This window comes from Mesocricetus auratus, unplaced genomic scaffold (assembly GCF_017639785.1).
Source record: "Mesocricetus auratus isolate SY011 unplaced genomic scaffold, BCM_Maur_2.0 Super-Scaffold_100691, whole genome shotgun sequence".
NCBI lineage: Eukaryota > Metazoa > Chordata > Mammalia > Rodentia > Cricetidae > Mesocricetus > Mesocricetus auratus.
In genome coordinates this window covers 56,175,366-56,199,002 of record NW_024429267.1, presented here as the reverse complement: position 1 = coordinate 56,199,002, position 23,637 = coordinate 56,175,366, and the positions used below count along the sequence as shown (strand labels likewise).

Here is a 23,637-nt window from a genome sequence, read left to right as displayed (position 1 = left end):
TCTATCTGTCTGCCTATTCCTGTCAAGAACAGAACCAGGCTTGAAAAGTATGCACAAAACCCAGGGTTTGATACCCAGCACTTAGAAAGGTTAAAACAACCCCCCCCCCCGCAAAAAAAACAAAAACAAAAGCCACATATGTGGTGTGTGTGCCAGGAACAGAACTCAGGCCCTCTGGGAGAGCCAGAAATGCTGACCACCAGACCATCTCCACTGTCATCATCATCCTGGGACACTCTAATACTTCCAAATCCCCCTCTAATTTATTTTTAATTTACTTGTATTACTTGTAACTGTGTGAATGAGTGTAGGTGACTCTCGAGGTCAGGGCATTGGCCCCTGGAACTGGGTTATAGGTGATTATGAGCCACCACATACATAGTGCTGGGAACTGGCCTGGGAACCTCCCCAAGAGCAGCGTAGCATGTGCTCTTAGCCAGAGCTCTCTTCTGCATCCTCTTCCTCTGATTTTAAAATGTGCTGACTTTATGCTTGTTCATTTCTGATGATTTTCACTTGTGGTCGATTTTTTTCTCAGATTTTGATATTGGATATCCAAACACTACCTTCCAGAGAGAAATGCCAAAGCCCTACCAATCTGGGACACTTTTAATTCCTTGATTTAGAGTTTCCAAGAACAGGATGATAGGAACTTCTAATTCCCAGTTCATGCTTAGAGTTATAAATTCTCAGAGGGAACTGCCCTGCCTCCATGTGCTCCTCCTTCACACCAGGCAGACACAATGCCTTACCTAGTTGTTTGTCAGCCATAGGCTGCAAGCTTTCACTAAGGGTGCCAAGGAAGCCTTAGGGCGGGAAGACCCCAACCTCGATCCAACGTCCACTGAACCCAAGCCTCTAAATTATGCAGATGGGTAAGAGCGCAGGAAGAACAGCTTTTAGCAAGGTGTGTGCGTGTGTCTGTGTCTCTGTAAGAGTGCACGCCCTAAAGCCCAGCACTCGGGAGGCAGAGGCAGGCGGGTCACTGTGAGTTCGAGGCCAGCCTGGTCTATAGAGTGAGTTCCAGGACAGCCATTACTACACAGAGAAACCTTCTCTCAAAAAAACCAATCAAGACAAAACAAAGTATATGCCCTGTGCATGCAGGTCCCATGGCGGCTGAGCGTGTATATTATAAGATCCCCTGGGGCTGGAGTTACAGTTTGAGAGACATCGGATGTGGGTGCTAGGGACAGAACTCAGGTCCTCTGGAAGAGCCACAAGTGCTCCTAACTGGACATGATTACAGCCCAGGGTAAGCAACTGGGACTGGCGGGGAAGATGACAGGTTTCCAGTGTCTTCGAGCTCTTCTGTCCCCCACCCCACCCCGTTCCTACACACGCAGCTGACCACACTCTCTTGGCATGCCATGAGGCTTTTCAGCTCATCTGTCTACTATAAGTGCTACAGAGAATCCAAGAGTGTTTTGCAAAGTGACAAGACAAAGCCAGGGCATCTCATGTCACGTCTAGACCAGACTTCATAAACAAGTCCCTGGCACCTCTGTTCCACAGAACAGGGTGTGGCCCAGGGCCTTCTGCCAGCCCTGTAATTCCCCGAAGAACGCTGGAGAGCGCCCTACCTGGTGAAAGCCAGAGCTGTGAGCATGCAACCTAACTCCACTGCACAAGACTTTACCAAATGGAGGAAAAACGAGTCCAAAGACAGAGTTTGTATAGTCAGGCCCTCGGACCCTCGGGGCTGGAGGTTGCCTGGCCCCAAACTCGCTGATTCCTGGAGACACAAGCAGACTCTGGGCAGAAAGGGCGGGACACCTCAGGCCACAGTCTTACAAAACAGAAGGAAAAGGGCACAGCAAACTCAGCACTCGCCTATCTGAGGCTTCCAGAACCCAGCCCATCCCCCTCCCCACAGACTGGAAGACCCTCCTCAGCAGAATCTAACTGGCTCCAAAAACTACCTCATCAATCCGCTGCCCACAGGCTCAGAGTGTCAACCAGCACTGGGGCCCATCCTCAACCTAAAAGGCACATGCAAGACAGCAGTGATAAGAAGTCAGTGGAGGAGACGACATTTTGACAACACTTTACCCCTAGAGAGAAAGCAAAGGCCACTACACCCAGAACGGATAGCTCTATGTGCGTGTGTGTATGTGTGCGTGCATGTATGTGAGGGTGCACTAGTATGCGCATGCGTGTACACATATCTGGTAAGAAACGCTGCCTACAATGGATACGGAAGCCGAGTGGCTTTGGCCCTTCCAACCAATACTGCAAGCTACACTACAGTAGGACCGTACTTCCTACTCACAAATCCACACCCACTTAACTACCCGTCAACTGCAAAGGCAGAAGAGAAAAAAACGCAAGATTGCAAGAACCTTCCTCCACAGGCTGGAGAGGTGGCCTGGTGGTTAGAGCACAGGCTGCTCCTGCAGAGGACCCAGGTTCTGTTCCCAGCAGCCACATGGCTACTCACAACCATCTGTAACTCCAGTTCCAGGGGATACAATGCCCTCTTCTGGCCTCTATGGCACACATACATGCAGGCAAAACACTCATAAACAAGCAAAAAGGAAAAAAAGGAAAACCTGTCTTCATCTGCCCATTATCAGAGTGCGCCGGCATCTAGTTTCGGTGGCGCACTCCTTTAACCCCAGCACTCAGGAGGCAGAGGCAGCCTGGTCCACAGAGAGAGCTCCAGACAGCCAGCCAGGGCTACACAGGAGGACCCAGTAAGAACCTGTCTCTAGACAAACAACAGCGCTGAAGAGCTGGAGAAAAGCCACGCCTGAGGGCATGTACAGCTCTTAAAGGACTCGAGCACAGGTTCACGTGCACACACACAATTAAAAATAAAATAAAACTCTTTTAGCTGGGCGGTGATGGCGCACGCCTTCAGTCCCAGCACTCAGGAGGCAGAGGCAGGCGGATCTCTGAGAGCTCAAAACCAGTCTGGTATACAGAGCAGAGTTCCGGGACAGGCTCCAAGGCTACAGAGAAACCCTGTCTAAAGTATAAAGTAAAATTAAAAACCAACAATTTCTTTAAATGTAATGATGGGTAGATGCCACCAAAACCAGGGATAAAACGAGGAGGAAAACATAGAAAACAAAACTTCAAGTTCCGAACACAGATGTAATTGATGGGTATGTCCTGGGTGGTGATCACGAAACATCCAGGATGACAAGCCAGGCCAGGCTGAGAGCGGCATGCTACTGAGCGGACCACACCGGAACTCCACAGGAATGGAGCCGGCCCCACAGAAGCAAATGGGCCCTAGGAACCAGGCAGGTGTTTATTTCAGCAGCTGCCCTGTGACAACCACAGAGGAATTCAGTCAATAGAATCACCTGTTGTGACAAACACAAACAGCGGTGACACCAGCAAAACCAATGACTTTTAGAGGAATTAACAGAATCCAGACTCTCTGTAGCTGCCATTCACGACATTGATACTATTCCCATTTACAAGAGAAAACACGATGACTGTAGGCTGGTCCCAAGACAATTGATGCGGGAATTATTTCCCAGGTGTAGAGGAAAACGCATCTGGGACTGCGGAGTGACACAGCTCAGCTGGGACAGCTGCCTAGTCCTGGCCTGGGAATCCCAACTCCTGGCTACTGATGCCTTCAACCAGAGACAGTGTCTTTACTTTCTCTGGCCTTTTCCGGGTCCTTCTGGTTAGCAGAGGAGGAAGGCCTTGGTTTAATCTCCAGTGTGTGGGGGGGCACATCACATCTGAAAATTAAAATTCACCACAGGGGGCTAAAACTTTATAATAGCTTGGATCTAAAGCTTCCCCTGCATCCCCTGCAAACACTGGGGGGAGGGGGAATGTGGGGGTCCCCAGCAGGAGGCTCTGCTCTGAGTTCACAAACTCAGGAAGCACAGCTCAGCCCTGATACCGCTAAGCAGGGTGTGCCCTTGGGGCTGACTCTCATCCCGCCCCCTCCTGCCCCTCCCTCCTCCCTCCCCCCCTTTCTCTTGCTCTCCTGCCTGCTCTGAGGTAAGCAGTTCCCTTCCACTGCCTCGCCACAGACCTAAAGCATCAGAGCTAAACCACGTCAGAAAGAGCAGCTTCGTTGTTAAACAGGGATATGATAACCCAATCTGGAGCGCACCCAGGCCGGCTCCCGCAGTTTGTGTATTTAAATCACGGCCATCACTAAAACCCGGCAACTGTAGAAACAAACAGAGGCCTAGGATGAGGTCAGTCCTCCAGGAGGCACTCGTAGGTGCTCCCAGCTGACAATAATTAGTCTTAACCTCAGAACGTTTTAATGCAACATTGGGATTTGTCTGGATCTTTGAGCAACAAACTAAAAAGGGCTGATGTACCCACCTCTGGCTTAGTACTGGCCTCTTGTCTTCCCATTCTCACAAGGCCGTCTCTCAACTGCCAGGACTGACAGAAAACAGACCCTGTGCTGAAGTTACCTCACCCATGCTCACAAAAACCCTGCCTACAAATCTTCACTCTTCTTAGCTTCAACCAGAGACGCTTCAACCTTTGCCTTCAGCAAAGGGATTGCCCCCTGTTAGCAGGAGAGAGACTGCTTTTTACCTAGCTTCTAGACATTTCTTCAGGACCACGGTGTGCCCCAAATACACATACACTGAAGAATTCCAGCTTTCCCTACTTCCCATCTCTGTGTTTCAGACACTGGCCAACATCTGGGTATGCTTCCCCAACCTTCCAGAAGCTCGACCCCACCTTCCACCGAGCCTCTGCTCACCGAGCTCCACCGTGGTGAACACATTGCTTTCTTGCTTCCTCTCATCTATCTCAATAGTTCCAGCAACTACTAAGACTCACAACTTGCATTCTCTCAAACTGTAGTTAAACTGCCTTGGGACTTCAAAAAGCGAGGAGTCCCGGGAGGGCGCAGGCAGGCAGGCAGGCAGACACACAGAGAGACACCGAGCTCGCCGACATATAGAAAATCACCCATGGAAAGCGTTAAACAAGAACAAAGACCACAAGACAAAGCCCAGGAAACGTAACTTCCAGCTGAAGGAGCTTTGTAGCCGAGCCTTCTCTTGCGGCCCATGGCTGAGGCAGACAAGTCTCCGGGAGTTCCAGACCCCATCTCAACAACGACAAAGTGGCTTCCACTCCAAATGTCACCCAAGAGGAAAGCAGAATTCACTTTCAACTACCATCTTTATTCCAAAAATGTTACGGACTGATCATTCAGCATATCTGAGGCCAGCCTGGTCTACACTGAGTTCCCGGGCAGCCAGGGCTAAAGATGCCCTGTCCTGAACAACAACAACAAAAAAAGAGATGGATGGTTAAAGAGATCATGAACCGTCTTTTTAAGAGGAAACAATGGCACACAGGAAAGGTGGACACACACACACACACACACACACACACACACACACACACACACACACACACACACACTACTGCAGCCAATGGGGGAAGGCACCCTCTCTCTGTAACTCCAGTCCAGCACCGTGGGATTTCCCAGTGAGTCTACTGTGCGCAGGCAGGGTACACCACAGGACGGTGCAGAAGAGCCAACTGGGATACTCTGCATACTAGAGGCATTGCCACAAGTACGGTGCCATCAAAATCCATGAGCAGGGCCTGACAAGCAGGCTTACATGACAGCTGAATCGAGACACTGAGGAGAAGCTGGACTTTGAAAACTCACGCCATCCCAAAATGCCTTCCCTACTTTTATACGTAATGACGACAGAGAGCTACAGTGAGGGAACCAGAGGCATACCTGCCTACACGCAGAAATTCCCGAGGCCCTTCTCATGAGGTCTTCAATACCGAATGTACGGTCAGAATCTGGCCACGCCGACATTTGTCAAGCACGCTGTGCCCAGAGGCAGTGCCCATTACCCAGAGCTCTTCAGTCACCCCCCGCAGGTGCCACAGTCCCTAACGTCCAAGCATCCCAGCTAGACTACTCCATGTCCCTTGTTAGCACTGCAGCTGACGCCTGAGCAGGAAGCTGGGCCCTTCACCAAGTATGGCTACTCCAACATCCGTGGTCCAGCACTGCAGCTGAGGCTGAAGCCGACCCCCAGGAGACCACACACTGCCACACAGCACCAACCCTGTCCACACACCACATGGCGCCAACCCCCGTCTCATCCAGCCTCCACACCTACTGCCACCGCCCGCCATTCCCGGGGCTTACTTAAATGCGAACTACACACATCTTGTGTTCCGGGAGTCATTCCTGTCATTAATCTAATAAATGATATGTAAGCAGAAAGCTTACCAATAGGAGGCCACACAAAACAGTGCTTATCCATACGTGAGAAGCTTGCAGGCTATTAAAGAGAGTAAACCAGGCTTTCATCCCAGCACTTGGGAGGCAGAGGCAGGAGAATCACCACAAATCTGAGGTCAGCCTGAGCTACACGGTGAATTCCAGGAGGGTCTAGTCTACAGCAAAGTTCAGTCGTGGTGATCTAGTTCCTGCCCTGCCTATATTAAAAAACAAACAATAAACAAACAAAAAGACCTTAGTAGATACATGTATCGGAAAGACTGCCTACATGGATCTGAGTTTAAAAGACGGGAAAGTCACAGTGAGCAGGAGGGAGCCACACACACAAAACAAGAAAACTAGTTTACAGCGCTGCCGTCAAGAAAGTGGCCACCCTTAGGAGACAGGCGTGGCAATGACAGCCGGACCAAGAGCTTCAGAGCTCACTTAGTGTCACCAGGTCCTGGCTGCAACCCTGAGACCCGCCGAGACAGGAGGGTTGTTTGGGGAGGCACAGACGGCTTGTAAATGTCTAGTTGTTGACCTCAGTGCTGACTGCCCGGGTACACTCGAGTTCCTGGAAACACACCAAGTGGTTAACTCTCGACAACTACACGTTTCTTCTTCAGAAAGTCTGTTTAAATAATCATTTAGTGCGTATGGCTGCATTGCTTGAATGCACTGTGTGCACTGCCCGGTGCCCATGGAGGTCAGAAGAGGGCGTGGGATACCCTGGAACTGGAGTTCCAGGTGACTGTGAGGCGCCATGTGGGTGCTGGGTCTCAAACCTGGGTCCTGAGAGCAGTCAGTGCTCTTAACCACTGAGCCATCTCACCAGCAGCATCCCCCGCCCCCATTTTTAATTTTTGTGTTGTGAGTGAAACCCAGAGCCTTGCACACGCTGGGCTCCTTCCACACCCATGTCTACACGCACCGGGCTAGGCTCCACCCATCGTCAGTCTTCTGTGTGTACCTGGTGCTTCCACTAATGCCCGAAACAGGATTCCATTAGGGCTTTACAAAAGAAAGGGTGCTGATGCTCGAGCATCCCCAGTTTGATCCCAGGAACCCAGACGACAGAGAGCCAGCTCCCACCAGCTGCCCCCCCCCCCGCATGTAACGCCGTGCCTCCCGCACACGGCACACATTTAAAACGTTAGTGGATAGTAAACCTCTAATCTGTATTACCTATAGCTGCACTATGGGGGGGGGTGCCTGAAAGAATATGTACCAACCACAAGAGACCTCCCCGAGATGAGGAGGTTGGTCAGTTGGGAGGGCATCTGTCCAGCTTTCACGAAGCCCTAGGCTCCACTCCCCGGCACCACAGACACTGGACGTGGTGAAGCACTCGGGTAACCACAGTGCTCGGGAGCTGGAGGCTGGAGGGGGTAGTTCAAGGCTGCCAGCTGAGTCCAGGGCAGACTGGACTTGTCTCTGTCTCAGAGAAGGGATGGGGGAGGGGGCAGGGAAGCGGCTCAACAGGTGCAGCCCTTGTGCTCCTGCAGAGGGCCTAGGTTCTGTTCCCAGCTCCACACCATGCAGCTCCCAACCACCTGCAACTCCAGTTATGGGGGACCTAAAGTCTTCTTCTAGCTTCCATGCACAAAGCATGCACGCAGTGCATGGAAACTTACAGGGCACGTGCATGCGTGAATGCACACACATGCATGAAAACAAATGACTTTTTAAGGGGGAGAGCTTACTCAGGAGACACTAGGCTTTTGTTTTCCAGTCTGTTTTTATGGCAGAGTCCCCTCAGCACAGGGTGCCCCAACCCCTCATCTTCCTGGCTCTCCCAGAATTATAGACTGGTACTACCACACCTAACTGAGACCCTGGTTGTACCCACTAACAGCTAAAGTTCTGCAACTGAACATATGTGTTACTTGAACGGCTATAAACTTAATAAAAAGTTAAAGGGGGCATTGCATAAGACTCACGTGACTTCTGCTTCCCAAGTGTTAACCAAGGGGGTGAGGAAAAGGTTTGGGTACAAAGGTTTTCAGCAGAGAGGAAGCAAGCCCAGTCCCTCCTTTGAGCAGGGGTCACTCGCCTTTCTCAACTAAGCCTATGTCCCTGAAGCTTCTAAGCCACTTGGCAGATGAACCTTGACCTATGTGTTCTGTGCAGACGTCAGATCTCCTGCTGGCTTGGTCCACAGACAAGGCTCCCACTGAGTCCCACTTCAAGTTTACACTAAAAGGGAATCGCCCCCCCCCCAAAAAAAACACACAAAAGAAATGTTTCCTAAGCCCTGGTTGCCAGCCCAGGGCTGGAGAACTCATGAAAAACCTTCGCATCTATGGGCAGGCAACAGGCAGCAGCCAGGTTGGAGGTAGAAAGGACATCAGACGGCCTTGTCTCTATACCTGGGGACTCTGCGCACCACTGCACAACAGGAGAAGAAACATCCTGGCACGGACACTCCAGTCAGCTCCCGAGGCAGCCTCCTGCTTTCTCTCACTGGCTCAAGTCTGGAGGGCAGTCAAGCATCCCTCCCTCTACTCAGATGGACAGACAACAGCTGGTCTGGTCACATCCTCCCAAACACCCGGCCACCACCATGGAGAGGCGGTCTCCTCCACCTCCAGCCCAGAGCTTGGGTTTCCAAAGCCTTCCCTTTCCTGCCCGGAACTAATTTTAGCCTGCTTGGTTCTCAGAGGCAGGACTGAAATAGTTTGCCGAGGAACACACTTACAAACAAGAGTGCGGCTTTGCCTCACAAACACCTCAGCTGCAGCCTAGAAAGTAGCCAGGGAGAAGCCCCATTGTCCAGCAGGCCAGGCCCCTCCAGGGGACATCCCCCGGGGGAGGGGGACACAAGCCTGCCCAGTGGACCGGGCTTTCTCTCCAACACCAGCTCTTGGGAGTCACGTGTCAACAAACGAAAACACCGGGCTGAGCTGTCAGTCCCCAAGAGGATCTGGAAAAGGTATGTTGTGCGTAGCAAGATGGAAAGAGTGGGCCTGTCCACGGCCAGAAGCCACGACTAGTCTCGGAAGCAGCACCAGCAGAGGCCTGCAAACAGCAGCCACCTCTGGGCCTAGGACCCATGTCAGCCCAGTCCACACTGAGAGCAAAAAAGCAGCCGAGAATAAGGGTGTCTGACCCGAGCAAAACACTGGTGATGGCTTGGGATGAGCGGCCAGACCCAAGAATTCTAGGAAAGCAACCACACCATCATGGGGCGATGGGCCGACAGTCTCACCTCAGCACACACTTCTCGGGGTGATGCGGAGGGCTTGAAGTGCTTGCGAGAAGGCTTTGCTTGCGAGAAGGCTTTGCATCCACCTGCTGCCTTCTGAAAGCCGCTCCAACAGTAAGCTCTCACTGAGTGTGGTCAGAAAGTGACGCCCCCCCCAGTCCTCACCAGCATACCGGCCTCTGGGGAGGCCCACCGCGCAGTTCTGAGACAAGGCTCGCCCAGCACACACACCTCCCAAGCCCGTGGGAAGAGACAAGCCCATACCTTTGGGACGGGGCTGTCCCCCTGCCCTGGGGTCCTGGGCCTGGCCGGTCCAGGCCCACAGCCGCTGGGGCTCCAAGCGCCACAGGGCAGGCCCACTGGGGGGGAAGGGCATGCCAGGATCCTGCTTCGACCCCCTGGGCTCGGTGGACAGGTATAGCCTGGGTTCACCCAGCTCCCAGGTGAGCAGAGAGGGGGTGTCGGGCAGGCGTAGCCCCAGCAACAGGCGCTTCCTGACATTCTGCGCTTGCGGGAGGGGAGAGGCAAGAGCGCCAGCCTCAAGGCAAAGGCCAGAGCAGGTGGGCGGGTGCGGGCGGGCAAGCTGCCCGGCCACCCACAACGGGCCGCCTCCCTGAAACCCGAACCACTTCTGGGAAAACTCAAGGACGCCAGGATTCTCCTCGGTGGCAGCCGGTCCGCTGGAACCATTGATTCTGAACCAAAGGCGTACTCAACCAGGCTCAGCGGAGAAGGGCTCGCCTGCGACAGAGAATCCAGCTCCCTATCCTGACTCCAGAGGGAGAAAGGCAGTGGGCGGCACCGGCTAGCCCTTACCCCATCTCCTACAACCGTCTACCCCAATAAAAAAAGCCAGACGCACTAGACCACTGGTTCTCAACCGACCTAAGGGTGACTGTGCCCCTACCACTTACGGATGCCAGGAGTCGTCTCAGATACTGGAATGGGCCAGGAGAGGCAGTGTACAGGCTAGCCCCTTCACCACCACCTCCTCCCCACAAAAGGAGAGGCTCCAGATACAAACGCCAACGGTGTGGAAGGTTTAAAAAACCCTGCTCTGGAGAGGCCCATGCAGCCAGGACTGTCATCGCAGACTGCCTCCTGGGGGCCCGGGAGTCGCCTTGCCTGGTAAAGTGTTTGCCGTAAGGACCTTCAAATAGCCAGGCAGGGTAGCAAGCATCGGTAGTCCCTGCTTTGAGGGTGACTTCCGGGGGACCGGTGAGGTGTCTCTGCAGGGACGCCTGCCTTCTGCCAAGCCCAACAACTGGAGTAAGACTCCCAGGACCCACTGTGGAGAGCCAGCTCCCACAAGCTGTCCTCTGGCCTCCACATTCCCACGGAGCTGTGGCACACGTCCACAAACCAGGATGAAATGCTTTTAAAAGACATGGTGGAGAGTAGCTGAAAGGTGTTTAGCGGTGATCTCTGTCCTTGCCTGCACCCACATGCACAGGCGTGCACGCACGAGCGTGGGGGGGGTGGATGTGAACGGCCCTGAATGATCCAGACTCGCCTTCTCCTCTGCCCGCCGCACAGGTTAGCATCTGTGAGCAGCACCGACACCCTGTGGATCCATCCCAGCTGCACTACTGGCCTCCCAGGTAGGGAGGCTGAAAAATAGACACTCAGCCAGATAGACGGCTTCCTGAATGGAGAGGAAACCATGGAAACTGAGTATTAGGCAGAGCCACTGAATAGCGGAAGTAAAGGCAAGGACGTGTCCACGGACCAGAACAGGATAAGCAAGGGTACCAAGAGAAATAAGTCTAACGTACACAACTTTCTATGGACAGGCTGTCCCTCGAGAGGGCTGTCTTCAGGGCAGTCAGGATTTTAGGGAGCCCAGAACAGCAGAACGGTACGCACATACAACATGTAAAAGTGCCCCTGTGGGCACTGATTTACATCTCCTGGAGTTCGGGTTTCCTTAGATTCTCAGGGCAGCATGACAAGAGACAGCGGGGGCTTTCCCCTGGGCTTGCTGCAGAAGAAGGGCCTTGGGCAACTGCCAGGGCAGGTGCAGAGGCTTGGAGGACTCTGGGTGCCAGGAAGAGCAACGAAGGACTACAAAAGCCCGCCTAAATAGGACAGTCAAGGGCTCTAGGTCTTAAGTCTTCACCCAGCTGCAGGGTCTGGGAGAGTGTCGCATCTGCATGGAAAGCATATGAATGCTGAGGAGAGTACCTTCTCCCTCCAAAGGCTGTCCCCACCTGACAGGCAGGCAGCCTGGAACGACCACAGATAGGAGAGGAGGGCAGGGGCGCCATCTCTAGGGAGGGGCCTCCATGACTCTGTCCTTGGCCTCTCCCACTACAATGGGCCAGAAGACTAAAGGTCTCTCTCTCATATGGCCCTCCGCCCACGGGGGAATGCACAAGAGGCACCTCTGAGGCAGTGGTCAACCTATGAGGACCCTTCTTAGCCCTCCACTCTGAGTCCCGAGTTCAGAATCAGATGTCAGAGAATAGAATGTGCAGACGTTCTCTGCAATGCAGGAGGCAAATGCCGGCCGCCCTAGGACACACGGGGCCGGCCAGACGTAGCCCCTGGCTGCAACATCACTGCCGCCCTCCTTCTCGGCCTGTGCGGTACAATCTGGCAGCGACATGCCACATGTGACCACAGAGAACTTTTCACTGCGCCAAGCTGGAAGTGGCATGTTTTAATAGTGAATTATGTTGGAATGACCAATCGTTACCTTAACTTAATGCCACCAGTACCAAAGAGAGCAAGTCTCTACCCCCAAACTCATATGGCAAAGCCGTAACCACCAAGGGTGCAATGGTCTCTGGGAGTGGGGCCTCTGGGAAGCGGTGAAGGTTGGATTAAACCATGAGGTGGGATCCTCACTGTAGGATTTGCTCTCTTAGGGCAGACCTGACCATCCCAGCACTCTGGTCTGGCTTCTAGAACCAAGTGAAAATAGGCACTGATAATTTTTAAATATATAAACACACACATATATGGCTATCTTTATGAGTTATGGCTGCAGTTATGTTTGTGCACCATGAGTATGCCTGGTGCTCTTTGAGACCAGAGGGCATGGGACCCTCTGGGAAGTGGGGTTCCAGAAGATCTTGAGTCGGCATGTGGGTGTCAGGACTAGAACCTAGGTCCTCTGCAGGAGCAGCGAGCACTCTTACCACCCGGCCACCTCTCTAGCCCAAAAGCTGCTACTTGACTCACACAGCCCTGCGACACTAAGGCAGCCAGAACACACTAAGACACAACTATTTTTCTTTCCATTTACTAACATGACTACTGGGAATTTTCAAGTTAAATATATCTGTCCATGTTCCTATGTTCCTGTTGGCAGCACTAGTATAGATCTCTTCTTTTTACCACAGGGTTGAGTTAATTCTGAAGACGGAGCCAGGAACATGAAGAAAGGACCATTTTGAAGCCAGAGGCACAGAAGGGCCAGCTCTGTCCCAACCAGGACCTCGGGGAAATCTCTACTTCCTCAAAAGACAGAGCAGAGGCCACCTCCAACTGTGACAATAGAACAACAGGTGACTCCACCTCCCTGAGGGCACAGGTTCTGAGTCAGAACAGATGACTGTCAAGGTGTCCGGCCACGCACTCCCCAAACAGTGCAAAGAGGAAGTAGACACAGCACCAGAGAACCACCCTCACCCTGTCCCGAGATGGGACATAACCGGTGAAGCCGAACTGGGAAAAACTGGGGCCGTGACGTCCAGACCCCGAGTCCGAGGCGTACCGTGCTGAGGGAATTCTTTCAACAGGCCTGGACTTGAAAGGGACCAGGCAGATCAGGAGTAGAAATCCAGGCGGCAAAGGGGTAGTTAGGGGGAACCCTTGGATCAGCCCACTCCATAGCGGGTCAACTTTCCCATCACTTCCAAGTCCTCATTCTTGGGGGAAACGTCTCGAGCAACACTTCAGTGGATGGCAGAAAGAAACACAATGTTCAACCGGGGCAGCGCTTCGCCCTGACCACTGAAACCGCTTCCCAACAGCGCGCTCAGATAGCAAGGAAGCGGTCTCTGCCCTCCGCCTCGTGCACTCACGCTCCACCGCACCCAGATTTGTGCAAAAACTCTCAGAGTCGGAATTGATTGCTAAGCCTCGCTACCTTGCAATAGAAGGGAGCAGATTGAAGGTGGGGATCCCAGTGGGGGGTGCAATGGCCATCTGGGATACCCACCCCCGCAGCAGCATGGGGATCCCAGCCCCTCCCCTGCACTCCGGGCCCCGCCCCTCATGGGTTTCCCAGACTCTGCGCTGCTGCCACCTCGGGCGGCAGGGTACCCGAGCTGCATGTGTAATGGGGGTTGGGAACAAAGACGCGCAGGACCCAGAGCCCCGGGCACCAGCCGTCCCAATCGCCACGATCTTTTCTCTGGAGTCTCAATGCCCGACTGTTCACGTTTCCCAGGACTGCCCCAAGCCCGTCCCGGAGCTCCCATCAACTTCAGCACCACTGAGACGGAGAAATCCGCGCCTGAGCTTTAGGGACGAAAGCGCTTTCCCAGCACAACTTCGCGCGTACACACCCACACGTCCCAGTCCCCAAGCAGACGCGCACCAGTTACACACATCCCGCAGCCGCCTGCGGGCTGAGCGCGGGTCACTCATGCCCGCCACGTGCAGGCCGGAGCGGTCTGAGACCTGTTGGTTCGCCTCCTCAACCTCCTCTCCACTCGCAGTATCCCAAAACAAAAGCGGTCCCACGAGGGCGCATCTGAAGCCCTCTGCAAGGAAAGCAGGCGCTGGTGGGAGCCACTCGCGCGAGGATCGCGACGCAGAGTGGCGGGACCGAGGTCAGAGGGCTCCGAACGAGGTGTGGAAAGCCCTCCGCTTTGCTTTGCGACACCTATGGCTCTCAGGGGCGCGTAGCCCCATGCCAGCCACCCCCCGATTAGATGCCCGCCCAGCCCGGGCGCCTTCCCTACGCTCGGGTTTTCCTCGCTCGGTTCCCGGGGTCCGCGAGCCCGAGGAACCTGGACCCCGGCCCTGACGCTCCAGGTTCCCCCCCATCACCGAGCGCCTCCGCGAGCCAGAATCGCGCAGAAGAACCGCACGGGCGAGCTCGCCTTGACGATCGCGAGCAAAGCGCTCCGCGCAACCCCGGTCCCAGGCAGGTGGCGCGGCGCCGAGGCCGCGGGGCCGCCCTTTGTTGGTAAACACCGCGCGCCCGGGGTCCCCGCACCCCCACGCCGCGCCGGGTCCTTACCGGCGCACAGCGATCCCCAGAGAAGGGCGAGGGCCGCCCAGGGCGCCGTCATGTTCCGCGGCGCCGCCCCGCGGACACCCGGAGCCCGCGGGCAGGGCCGCGCTGCGCTCCCGGGGCGCGCAGGGCCCGGCGGCGGCTGCGCTCTGCTTCCCGCTCCTTCTCTGGGTCTCGCTTCCAGGCGCGCTCGCTTCTGCGCTTCGGGTCCCAGCAGCGTGCGGGGACAGGGGCTCAGGGCCGCTGCGGGCGGCGCGCAGTGCGGCCCGGGCTATGGGGCGACGCGGGGGCCGGGGGGCGGCGGCGGGGCGCGGGCCAGGGCGCGCCCGATGCGGGCATGGCGCAACGGGGCTGGGCCCGGGCCCCGGGCGCAGGGGCCGAGTCCGGAGGGGCCATGAACGGGGGGTGGGGTGGGGGAGGGGAGCTGAACCGAGTCCAAAATGGCTCCTGAGCGGTGGCCACGGAGCCGAGCCAGCGGGGAAACCCGGATGTTGGATACAAAGAGGCGGGCGACTTGGGCGGGGAGGGGGAGGGGAGGCGGGCCCTCCGGCCGCGTGGTCCGCGCCCCCCTCGGGGGCGGGGCCGACGAGGAACAACAACACCGAGGCTCCGCCCCTAGCCCGCGCCCTCGGGAGACCGCGCGCGTGCTGCACCGACTCTAGGGCCAGGCGGGGCGCGCGCTCCGAACTGGTGGGATTGGACTGCGGCCCACTTGGCTGCGGACTCGGGACGACCTGTAACCGTCCTGCTTGATGCCTGCTCCAAACTATGGAGCCCACCCCGCGGGATGCATGCTCCTCTGAGTCCCCGGAGTGAGTGGGTCGCCTCCCCCGACCCCGGACCCCATAGCCTGGATACCCGGGTCCTCCAGCTCCTGCGCATCTTTGTTGATGGACGAATTAACTGGCAGAAAAAAAGCTGAAGTCTGAACTGACAGCGGTCCCCCAAGTCCCCAGAACTCACTGACAGCTATTTCCAAGCTGAGGAGGAGCCATAGAGCAGCAGCAGCTGGGAAAGAGCTGGACCCCGCGTCTGGACGGGTTCACCTCCTTCATCTTCCGCTTCGAGGGTTACCTGCAACAGTCCTCCCTACCATTTAAAGATCCGTCCAGAACATACGTGTCTGTGCTCTTTACACACACGCATACACACACACACACACACACACAGAGAGAGAGAGAGAGAGAGAGAGAGAGAGAGAGAGAGAGAGAGAGAGAGAGAGAGAGAGAGAGAGAGAGAGAGAGAGATCCCACATTCCTTATTACACAACCGAAGCAAGTGAGAGGAACACGGCTCCCAGCAAGCCTGGGAAAGCGAGGCACATAGGCGCATCTCAGGGCCGTGGTTGGCACTCGGCAAGGGCAGCGAGGAGGGAAGGTGGCACCCAGGAACCTGGGTCATTTCAATTGTCTGAGCCTCCGTTTCCCCTTATGAAAGTGACAGCGTTAGACTCCTCCGGGATCGGTTTCTCAGCCTCCAGAGTGGTTTCGAGCACAGGCCTGCACTGCCCGCGTCTGCCCACCTCTGCCCTGTTTTCTCTCCTTATGTAAACCCTAGATGACCTTAACCTCTCCGTCCCTCTGTGACTTCTCTTTCTTACGTAATTATTTATTTTATTTTGTTGTTGGCCTGCGTGTATGTATGTGTATGGCCAGTGCTCTGGCAGGAAGGGGTCAGATTCCTGGAACTGCAGTTAGGAATGGTTGTGAGCTACCTTGTGGGTGGTCGGAGCTGAACTTGAGTCCTCTGTAAGAGCAACAGGTGCTCTCAACTGCTGAGTCATGTCTCCAGTCCCATGATTTATTATTATTATTATTAATTATTATTAGTGTGTGTCCGTGTGTGGGTGTGTCTGTGGGTGTGTCTGTGTGGGTGTGCCCATGGGTGTGTCTGTGTGGGTGTGTCCATGGGTGTGTCTGTGTGGGACTAAAGGTGCTTCTGCACTGCCCCCATGGGTGCTGGGAACTGAGCTCAGGTCTTCTGAAAGAGCAGTTAAGCTCTGTTAGCAGCTGAACAATTTCTCCAGCCCCAACTTGGCATTTTTTTAAATGAATGGTAGAAACTTACTCAAGGAGCCCCAAATGATAGATCCACCATATTAGGGAGAGCATTTGTTACTTTTCCATATTGGAAAAAACAATTATCCATATACCAGAAATTAGTCTAATCTTCTGTTTTGTGATTGTGTGTGTGTGAGAGAGAGAGAGACAGAGAGACAGAGAGACAAGAGAGAGACAGAGAGAGAGAGAGAGAGAGAGCTGGGGAGGGGAGCGGTGCTGAACACGAAGCTTCTCGTATTAACCCAGGCTGGCCACCTGTTTAAAACACAGCCAAGAATAACCTTGAACTCCTGATCCTCCTGCCTCTGTCTCCACGTGCTGGGGTCAGAGGTTAGCACCACCATGCCTGGCTATATGTGATGTGAGGCTCAAACCCAGGACTTTCTACACATTAGAGGACACTGTCAACTAGGCTACGTGCTTCTGTCCCACACCAGGTTATATGACATAATTCTGAGGGTCCAAAATGCCCACACATCAAAATGTTGCTCTGGCATTACTGGAAGATCCAAACCCCTACACTGAACCATTAGTCTCACAATTGCATTTGGCAACCTATCCGGCATCCAGAATTTGACCTAGCTAAAAGAGAACTCCCACTGGTCTCTCAGGATTCTTATTTATGTGTGTGCACATGCGGGAAGAGGGCCCAGAGATAGGCTCACAGGTGTTGTGAGTCATTCACTGTGCGTGCTGGGACCTGAACTCAGGTCTGCTGCAAGGGCACCAAGCTCTCTTAACCACTGGGCCATCCCTCCAGTCACCCATTGCTGTCTTGATGGCCATCTTGGCTATCAGATCAGCTGTCATGCAATCCTGGTGTTTGCTTTCAAGGAACCCACATTTCACTAAATAAATGGTCCCTATTTGGAGACTAATGCTGGCTGGAATTCAGATATGCCAGAGAGAAGGCATGAAGCATGGTCCTTTTGCACACAGTGAATAGTCTCTCTCTCTCTCTCTCTCTCTCTCTCTCTCTCTCTCTGTCTTTTTTGTTTTGCTTTTTTTTCTGAGATAGGGTTTGTCTGTGTAGTCTTAGCTGTCCTAGAACTCACTCTGTAGACCAGGCTGGCCTTGAACTCAGAGATTCACCTGCCTCTGCCTCCACAGTGCTGGAATGTTTAAAAATGTGGCACCTCTTTTAGTTAAGGTTTCCAATGCTGTGAAGAGACACCATGACCACAGCAACTCTCATAAAGGAAACTTTTAATTGTGGCTGACTTACAGTTTCAGAGGTTCAGTCCATTACCATCATGGCAGGTACATGGCAGCTGGCAGGCAGACACGGTGCTGGGGGAGTAGCCGAGAGTCCTACATCTTGCAGGCAACAGGAGATTGACTGAGACACTGGACAGTAAGTATCCTGAGCGAAGGAACCCTCAAAGCCCAACCCCACAGTGGCACACTTCCTCCAACAAGGCCTCACCTAATAGTGCCCCTCCCTATAAGATCATGAGGGACAGTTACATCCAAACCAACACACACCTGACTCATTTAACTTTATTCTTTCATTTTTAACAGTGCTCCACATTACAAGCTATATTTTCATTTATTGCTTTATATCATAGATTTCTTTGTTAATCGCATTTGGAGGGTTATGGATTTTTTTTATTTAAAGATTTATTTATGCCAGGCGGTGGTGGCGCACGTCTTTAATCCCAGCACTCGGGAGGCAGAGGCAGGCGGATCTCTGTGAGTTGGAGACCAGCCTGGTCTACAAGAGCTAGTTCCAGGACAGCCTTCAAAGCCACAGAGAAACCCTATTTCCAAAAGCCAAACAAAGATTTATTTATTTGTAGTGCAGTGCATGCAGAAGCCAGAAGAGGGCGACAAATCCTCTGGACTGGAGTTACAGACCATTCTTAGCTGCCATTTGGTTGCTAGGAATCAAACCTGGGTCCTCTGGAAAAGTAACAAGTGTTCTTAACTACCAAGTGTTGTTTTCTGTCAGTTTAGCAGCCACACCTGAATCTGCTGATATTTTAATTACCATCTGCATCCCATGGCCCCACAGTCAGCACCCAGATGCTCAGACCTCTGTCTAGCAGGATTTCCATTCCCACCAGTGGTGGCACTGGCTCAGCCCCAGTCACCAAATGTAGGTTCTAAGTCTCTATAGTTCTATTTACTAACAAAGACTAGAGAGTCAGATGTTGGAGTGAAAACCTGCTAGAGATCAGAAGTACCAAGAGGCAACCAACTGACCTTGCTTTTTGGCCAGAGACCAAAGGAGAAGCATCACTCCACTTGTCTTAAACCAAAAAAGGCAGATAATCTCCAAATCCCTCCCTACTCCTTCCTGTGTGTCTCTCTGTACATGTTCCTGGCTCCTCCATCCTCTCGATGGCTAACTCCTGTTTGATCCAATGTTAATTTTATAAACGGTCTCAAAGTTTCACAGTGTAATCAAGTGTCTCGCAGCAACCAAACCGTGTCTCCAGTTAAGTTTGTTGTTCTGTTCTGTTCTGAGACAGGATCTCACTATGTAGCCCTGGCTGTCCTGGAACTCACTCTGTAGACCAGAATCTCTGTTGACTGTGTGCACAGAGCTACAATTACCATTTGTTACTTGTTATGTGATGTTACCTTTTCTTTGAACATTGAGGAGATTTGCACTTTTACATGTATTCATTCATTGAACTTTCTTATGCTAATGATAAAGGACAAACAGCTGCAGAAAGGCACTGGACTACAGAAAAAAACTTCTGAAGTAAATCAACCAGTGTATTTCAAGGACGTTATGACCTCAGCTTGGAAACCAGGATATGTGTTACATGGGGGAAGGGGTTTCCGCCTTTGTTTCCGCTGGAGAAGAGAAGCTTTGGATTCCATCAAAATTGATGAAGATTTGATCCAAACAGAAGAAACCTCGGGAAGAGGAAAGATGACAGCTCCCCCACAAAGTCATATTCTACTATATGTAAGGAGACCTCATAAAGGGAAAGAGAAGTGTTTTGTTTTTGTCTTCACAGGAAAACCCATCTCCAAACAGCAAAAAATGCTGAATGTATGGAAACCTGAAGAAGAGAGGATAGCCACCCAAAGGGCCATCAAACAAACACGAATCTAATGTTTGGCATCAGTGTCTGACTCTCTCAACTTTGTTCTTATAATATCTATTCCTCCTTACTTCCTAATATTCTTTTAGTCCCAGCTTCACTTAAACTGAAGCTGGCTTGGAGCTGGATTTGGCTCTCCTCCTCTAAATTCAAGCATGTTGTTAAAATAAAATTCAGAATTTCTGTATTATATCAAGGAGCCACTGATGTAAGACAGAAGAAAACAAAATCTGTGGACTGTCGTCTGTTTATGCTCTGCTCTTTCTCTGAAAGTCTATTTTCCCTCACATTTACCATCTTCCTTATTGTTGCCTTTCCTGGTATGCATACATATAAAAGTTAAAAATTTCTCTGTTAACATTAATGTTTGAGTTTTCCACAGAGAACAAGGAATTTTCCAACAGCAATCTTCAAAAACTTCAGAAAGAAAATGGTACTCCACCTGACAAGTACCATTCTGAAACCAATTTGGGAGTTACACAACTCCAGACCAATGAACTGATATGGTGCACCTTCTACAATCTGGCCAGAGCCTCAGACAAGAGCTTCAATCAACCGTAGAACTTCACTCAGCCGAGGGGTGGTGGCACATGCCTTTAATCCCAGCACTCGGGAGGCAGTGACAGGTGGATCTCTGTGAGTTCGAGACCAGCCTGGTCTACAAGAGCTAGTTCCAGGACAGCCTCCAAAGCCACAGAGAAACCCTGCCTCAAAAAACAAAAACAAAAAAAGGAACTTCAGTCAAGAACTTCAATCAAGCATCTCCCGCCAACAGAGACTGAATGCAAATGAGACTTCGTTAGACTAACATTTTTTTCCTACAGGATCCCATGAGGTTGTCATCATCCCATTTCAGCAGGAAGTAATTTTGAGAATACTGCGCCCCCCTTTCCCTACTGTTGATATTGCAGGATAGTTTACATCTGATAGGGTTAGTTTTCAATTATTTAGGATCGGGATTGGAAGGAGGTGTTCAGACTTGGGCATCTCTTTCAGATAAGTTTAGGGTCTAGATGGAATAGATATACTTAGGATATAAATTGATTATAATTTGCTTATCATCTATGTATATATGCTGTATATGTTTGAGTTTTGGATCAAGTCTAAATCTTTTATTTAGGCTAAAAGGGGACTTGTAGGGGAGAGCTCCTGTATCTGAGATATTGGCCACGCCCGTTTGGGGGGGTGGACAGAGGGATGTGGGAAAGGGAAGAGATACACAGGAGAAAGAGAAAGGAAAACCTGGATGCTGGCCTCGGACAGCAGAGTGCTTCACAGCTCCCCCTTTAAGTGATTTCTACATTTAATAAAGTGTCCTAGACCCCCTTTTTCCTGTTGCACTGTTTCCTTTTGTGCATGTGTGAGGGTATTCATGTGCCAGGGCACCTGTGTGAGGTCATAGGACAACGTGTGGGGGTCAGTACTCCCCTTCTATCTTGTGGGACCCAGGGATGGAATCGGATAATAGAGCCTGGCAGCAAACGCCTTTACCCACTGACCCATCCCTCTGTGCCAAGACTTGTGGGGTTTTTTATTGCTTTTTAAAAGACTTTTATTATACTGATTATAGTTTTTAATACTGCCCTTGATATTACAAAGTAGTTTTATTGTCAGTTAGCCTTTTTCATTATTTAAGCTTCAAGTATTTGTTGTGCAATTTTTTTTTTGAGACAGGGCTTCTCTGTGCAGCCTTGGATGTCTTGAAACTGGCTCTGTAAACCAAATTGGCCTCAAACTCACAGTAGTCTGCCTGCCTATGCTGGGATTAAAGTTGAGAGCCACCAACACCCAGCTAAATTTAAGTATTTTGGAGGGGGAGTTGAGACAGGGTTTCTCTGTAGCTTTGGAGGCTGTCCTGGAACTAGCTCTTGTAGATCAGGCTGGTCTGGAACTCAACAGAGATCCACCTGCCTCTGCCTACCGAGTGCTGGGATTAAGGGTGTGTGCCACCACTGCCCGGCCGAATTTTAAGTATTTTTGGCTCCTCAAAATTGCATGTACAGCAGTGATATCTTTGTACTCTTTTCTCCTTTTAGAGCTCTTCTGTCTTCTCCTGTCCTGGTTGGCTTCAGCTGTTAATCTGACACAGCCCAGAGTCATTTGAAGGACTCCCAACTGAAGGACTGCCCAGATCGGATCAGGCATGTCTGAGAGAGACTGTCTTGATTGATGGTTGATGTGGACAAGACCGGCCTACTGTGAGTGGCATCATTCCCTAGGCCCGTGTGCCTGGGCTGTTTAAGAAATGTAGCTGAGTTTGAGTCTGTGATGGAGCCAGGAGCAGCATCCCTCCATGGTTTCTTCGAGACAGTTCCTACCCTGCCTTCCCTCAGGGATCACTGTGACCTGGAACTGTGAAATAAAATTAACCCTCTACTCCACCAAGTTGCCTTTGGTCATGATGTTTGCCACAGCAACAGAAAGCAAACACGGACATGTCTTCTTCCTGCGCTGGTGGGTAACCTTATCTAAGCGGTGCCATTTGACAGTCTTCCATGCCAGCACTCGCCTGTCCCGCTCAGGTTCCCCCATCACCTGATGGAGTGACAGTTGTTTTTCTAGAAGAATGCTAAGAGGCTTCGAGTAAACTTTAGCTCTGGCATGACTAAGACATTTTTCTATATTCTTGACACTTGGATATCTTAGCCAGTTACAGACTGGATCACACTTCTGTTTTCATTTACTTACGTGCTGTGGGGTGAGGGAGTCAGGCACATTGCCACAGCATGTGAGTGGAGGTCAAAGGACAACTCGCTGGAGAGTTGGTTCTCTTTCTGCTACATGGGTTCTGGGGATTGGACTCAGATCACCAGTCTTGGCAGCAAGCCCGCTTACCCACTGAGCCGTCTCACAGGTCCTTATATTTTTCTTAGTTTTTTTGGGGGGGTGGTGGTTTGAGACAGGGTTTCTCTATGTAGTCCTGACTGTCCTGGAACTCGCTCTTGTAGACCAGGCTGGTCTGGAACTCACAGAGATCCACCTGCCTCTGCCTCCCGAGTGCTGGGATTAAAGGCGTACACCACCACAGCCTGGCTGCTACAAAGTCTTACTGTCACCATGAAACCCTACAGTAGCCAGGTGTACTAGGAAATGTGGGGAAGGCTAGGACTAATGGCCTTCGTCCTTTATGAAGTCAGGGGTGAAGATAGCAGCAGTGAGGCTTCTCCAGTCCTTCACCGGTCCGTGGCCATCCTGACCTCTCCTCGTCCACTCAGGATGGCCATGCTGGCTGAACTCAGCCCAGCTGTGTTAGATGAGAATACAGAACACTGTTATACACTTGTCTGAGACACACCATGGAAAAGAAAGTTGTATTCCATTGCTGTCTCCTTTGCTGAGAAATCTGTCACCAGCCTGATCTTTCTCTTGCAAGAGGGGGCATCTTTTCTTTTGGTCTTGGCAAATTTCACTTTTTACCTTCAACACATAGAATGTTTTATTGCACAGTGCATGTTGGAATGTTGTGCTAACTTTTTTTTTAACCTTTTATTTTGCATGTATTGCTGTTTTTGCTGCTTGTTTGTCTGTGCATCATGTGGAGCACAGAAGAGCCATCAGATCCCCAGGGCTGGGGTTACAGGTGGTTGTGAGCTGCACTATGTAGGTGCTGGGAATCAAACCAGGTTCTCTGGAAGAACAGTCAGTGCACTCAACCTCTGAACCATCTCCCTGGCATCCCCCCACCTCCCTGGGTTTATTGTTTTGTGGTCCAAGAAAGCCTTTTTCATGGTAGAGATTAAAAAAAAAAACTCAAAAACACTGCTAGAACACATCTAAATTACGAGGCAGACTCTTTGAAAACAGCGTGTGTGGGGCTGGCAGTGCTTCTCAGTAAGAGGGGGCTTGCCCAGCATCTTCAGGGTTATAGATTCAAGGTCCAGCACTGCTAAAAGGGGTAGGAGGGGGAGAGGGAAGAA

General features: G+C 52.0%; 2 protein-coding genes across 3 annotated transcripts in view; one reads left to right on the top strand and one right to left on the bottom strand.

The window, feature by feature from the left end:
- Acvr2b (activin A receptor type 2B) overlaps positions 1–14,910 on the bottom strand; it is a 28,362-nt gene extending 13,452 nt beyond the window's left edge. The window contains exon 1 of one of the 2 annotated variants that reach the window (XM_040739885.1): positions 14,608–14,910. In XM_040739885.1, the coding sequence (XP_040595819.1) occupies positions 14,608–14,659 (52 nt within the window). In that variant the 5' untranslated portion in view covers positions 14,660–14,910. The remainder of the gene's footprint in view (positions 1–14,607) is intronic. The other variant, XM_005082345.4, reaches the window with a different exon arrangement.
- LOC121137517 lies at positions 12,778–22,101 on the top strand. The gene is made up of 2 exons (XM_040739886.1): positions 12,778–14,214; positions 21,757–22,101. Exons 1-2 carry the CDS (start codon positions 13,558–13,560, stop codon positions 21,802–21,804), a joined length of 705 nt encoding a protein of 234 aa, XP_040595820.1. The 5' UTR covers positions 12,778–13,557; the 3' UTR covers positions 21,805–22,101.
- The last annotated feature ends 1,536 nt before the right edge of the window (positions 22,102–23,637 follow it).